The sequence below is a fragment of the Cucurbita pepo genome, chromosome 15 (genome assembly GCF_057944985.1).
Source record: "Cucurbita pepo subsp. pepo isolate OVF chromosome 15, ASM5794498v1, whole genome shotgun sequence".
NCBI lineage: Eukaryota > Viridiplantae > Streptophyta > Magnoliopsida > Cucurbitales > Cucurbitaceae > Cucurbita > Cucurbita pepo.
In genome coordinates, this window is record NC_141812.1 from 1444371 (window position 1) to 1447961 (window position 3591).

Genomic DNA, 3591 nt, shown 5'->3' on the forward strand with positions numbered 1-3591 from the left:
AGATTTATTTTAAGCAGACAATATCTATAAGCGATGGACTGTGAGAGTGACAACAATACGTAACGGGCCAAAGCAAACAGTATATGCTTACGATGGGCTTAGACTATTACAAATGGTATCAGAGTCCGTCACCATCATGACCCATTACGTATCATCGTCCACCTCACAATTTTAAAACACGTCTACTACAGAGAGGATCTAGCCCTACTTTGACTAGTGTCTCGCACCGTCCAGTGACTGGCTCTTATACCAATTGTAACAGTTCAAGCCCACCGCACGTACCACTCTTATAAGAGATGTTTAGTTACTGGGGATAGGTTCTCACACCTTTGTAATAAATGTTTTATAAATGTATCGTTCCCATCTTCAACCGACTTCGAATGTCACAATTATTTTCTTAAAACCAAGAAAAAATATTTATTATTTTTTATTTAGATTATTCCTTTAATATATATAGATACACTTCTTAAACATAAATAAAATGAATCACAAATACACTTCCCGACATGACACACTATTTGTTTATATAAAAATGCACAAAGAAGAATCCCATGCATGTTGCTTAAGCGTTTGTTAGTTCGTGTTCATGGCCACACCAAAAGGAACAGGAACTTTGTTAGTGAAAGAGGGATTTATTGAATAATTGATGAGAAGATTTTAATTATGAAGAGCAAGAATGCTCCATATTTATACAGAGATAACAAAAGATATTCAGAAAATCTACCTAAAAATCTGCAGAAAATCTGGTAACAAACGAGTAAACAAATCAAAATAAAATCTAATCAAATCAAAACTAAATCAAATAAAAAACTAGATCTAACTCCTAACGGAGATTTAATTAGATACTAACGGACAGCATTCTAAACAAATACGTGATCTTTAACACTCCTCCTTGTTTAGATGCTGTGAACTCCAAGCTTTTTTCTGAACACCCATCTTGCTTCAATTATTTTTCTGTTTAGAGGTCGATCAACCAACTCTCAGATTTTGTTTTTCTCGATCACTGAAAGCTCCTCCTTGGACAGGTGCATCATCAACCAAAGCATCTTGTCGTTCATCTTTAGACTCTTCTAACATGCCAATAAAGATGCCAACTTCTAACTTTTTGTCAAGCTTATCACGCTTGACCTGTGGAATGTAAATGAAGCAAAGACACCCAAATACTCTAACGAACTTTAAAGAAGGTTTGTAACCATACCAAACTTCAAATGGTGTCAGGTTCTTTACAACTTTTGTTGAAATTCGATTTTGCAAGCACATAATAGTGTTTGCTGCTTTTCCCCAAAAACGTTTTGGAAGATCCTTCTCATGAAGCATGCATCTCGTCATCTCCATTATGAATCTATTCCTCCTGAAACTGACGCCATTCTGTTGAGGAGTGTATGGTGTTGTCAATTGATGTTCAATTCCAGCCTCTTCACAAAACCTATTAAAAGTTTCTGAAGTGTACTCTTTGCCATTATCTGATCTTACAGTCTGAATCAAGCATGCACCTTCATTCTCAACTCTGGCTTTGAATTTCCAAAATACACCCGCAACTTCTGACTTTTGCTTCAGCAAGAATATCCAACACATTCTTGTTAGATCATTAATAAAAGCAATGTAATAAAGATTACCATTTAGTGATGGTGTTCGCTGAGGACCACAAAGATCAGTATGAACCAGTTGTAGCTTTTTCGAGCCTCTCCATGCCTGTTTAGGAAAGGGTTGCCTATGTTGCTTCCCAAAGTTACAAGCACGGTAAGGAGACATGTCATCATCAATGTCAATGAGTTCTTCTACCAGCTTCTTTGACGGTATCTGAAGCAAACCTCGATGATGAAAGTGCCCAAGTCTTTTGTGCCAAGTCCCAGTGGCACCAGCTCTGGATATAAAGGCCGTCGGATTTAGAGCAAAGCTTTTTCCTTTCATTTTGACATTGAACAAGTCTTTGCCACTAGCATCTTTGATCAAGCACCGCTTATTCTCAAACAACACTTTATAACCTTTATTAAGTAACTGACCAACGCTCAAGAGATTTTGATCAATTTTAGGCACAAATAAAACATCTGGAATAAATTTTGTACCTTCATAGCTTGTTATAGCTACTGTGCCTTTTCCCTTGACTTCCAAGTGTTCACCATTGCCGATCCTCACTCTCTTATCTTCGGTGTCTCTTAATTCCTCAAAAGACTCCTTGTCATAAGTCATGTGATTTGTGCACCCACTGTCAATCAACCAGGTCTCGCTTGATTCTTTGCTTGAGGAAGAAGTGACCATAAACAATTGATCTTCTTCTTCTTCTTCTTGATCAACGACCTGTGCATCTACTTCTTTCACCAGATCTTTGGCTTTGCAGATCACAGCTTCATGTCCAAGTTGATTGCATTTGGAGCAGAAGGCGTCAGGTCTTCTCCAACACTTGTATGGTGGATGACCTTTCTTCTCACAATGGCGGCAAGGTGGATAGGATTTTTTGAAACCTCCTCCTTTTGTCTTTTGATAATTGGCAGATGAATCTCCATACGTCAATTGATTTTTGAAATTTTTGTTGTTTTTATACCTGCGGCTATCTTGATGCTTAACAAGTAAGGCACCTTCAATCACCCCTTCTTGTCTCATAGACCTCCTTTGCTCTTACGCTTGTAAAGCATTCAAGAGCTCTATAAGAGAAATCTTTGACAAGTCTTTGGTGTTCTCCAGAGTAGTAATGGTGGCTTCAAACTTCTCCGGAAGAGTGACTAGCAGCTTTTCAACGATCTTGGAATCATTTAATACAGAACCAAGCAATCTCACCTTGTTGGCGATGTTGAGAAGTCTGTCAGAATACTCTTTTACCGACTCTGACTCCTTCATCTTCTGCAACTCGAAATCCCTGATCAAATTCAAGACTTTCATTCCACGAATCCTCTCATCTCCTTCATATTCAGCCTTGAGATAATCCCAGATTTCTTTTGCTGTTTTGAGGGACATTATTCGCATGAAGATCATTTCAGATACAGCGGCAAATAGGCAAGCTTTTGCCTTTGATTTCCTTGTCTTCTTTTCCTTCTGTAATTTGATTTGTGCTACAGTAGGATTTGCTGGAAGCAGAGGGACCTCGTAATCCTCTTCTATTGCTTCCCAAAGATCCAAGGCCTCCAAATAAGTCTCCATACGAACTGCCCACATTTGATAATTGTCTCCATCGAAGACTGGTGGTGCAACAGCTGAAAAACTTGATTCTCCCATTTTGATCTCACAGATCCCTTAAGAAGATAGCTCTGATACCAATTGTTAGTGAAAGAGGGATTTATTGAATAATTGATGAGAAGATTTTAATTATGAAGAGCAAGAATGCTCCATATTTATACAGAGATAACAAAAGATATTCAGAAAATCTACCTAAAAATCTGCAGAAAATCTGGTAACAAACGAGTAAACAAATCAAAATAAAATCTAATCAAATCAAAACTAAATCAAATAAAAAACTAGATCTAACTCCTAACGGAGATTTAATTAGATACTAACGGACAGCATTCTAAACAAATACGTGATCTTTAACAAACTTGATGATGGTAGCTGTGTGCCGGTGTGGGCGTGGATTTTCCGACGAAAGCTCTTTGCCCGAGC

At 37.8% G+C, this 3591-nt stretch overlaps 1 protein-coding gene across 1 annotated transcript; it reads right to left on the reverse strand.

The window, feature by feature from the left end:
- Positions 1-720: 720 nt before the first annotated feature.
- LOC147789138 (uncharacterized) lies at positions 721-2952 on the reverse strand. Its single transcript, XM_087118232.1, has 5 exons — positions 2621-2952; positions 2067-2389; positions 1663-1904; positions 979-1128; positions 721-732 (listed from the first exon to the last, which is right to left on the reverse strand). The coding sequence occupies exons 1-5, from the start codon at positions 2950-2952 to the stop codon at positions 721-723; spliced, it is 1059 nt and encodes a 352-aa protein (XP_086974358.1).
- Between the last annotated feature and the right edge of the window lie 639 nt (positions 2953-3591).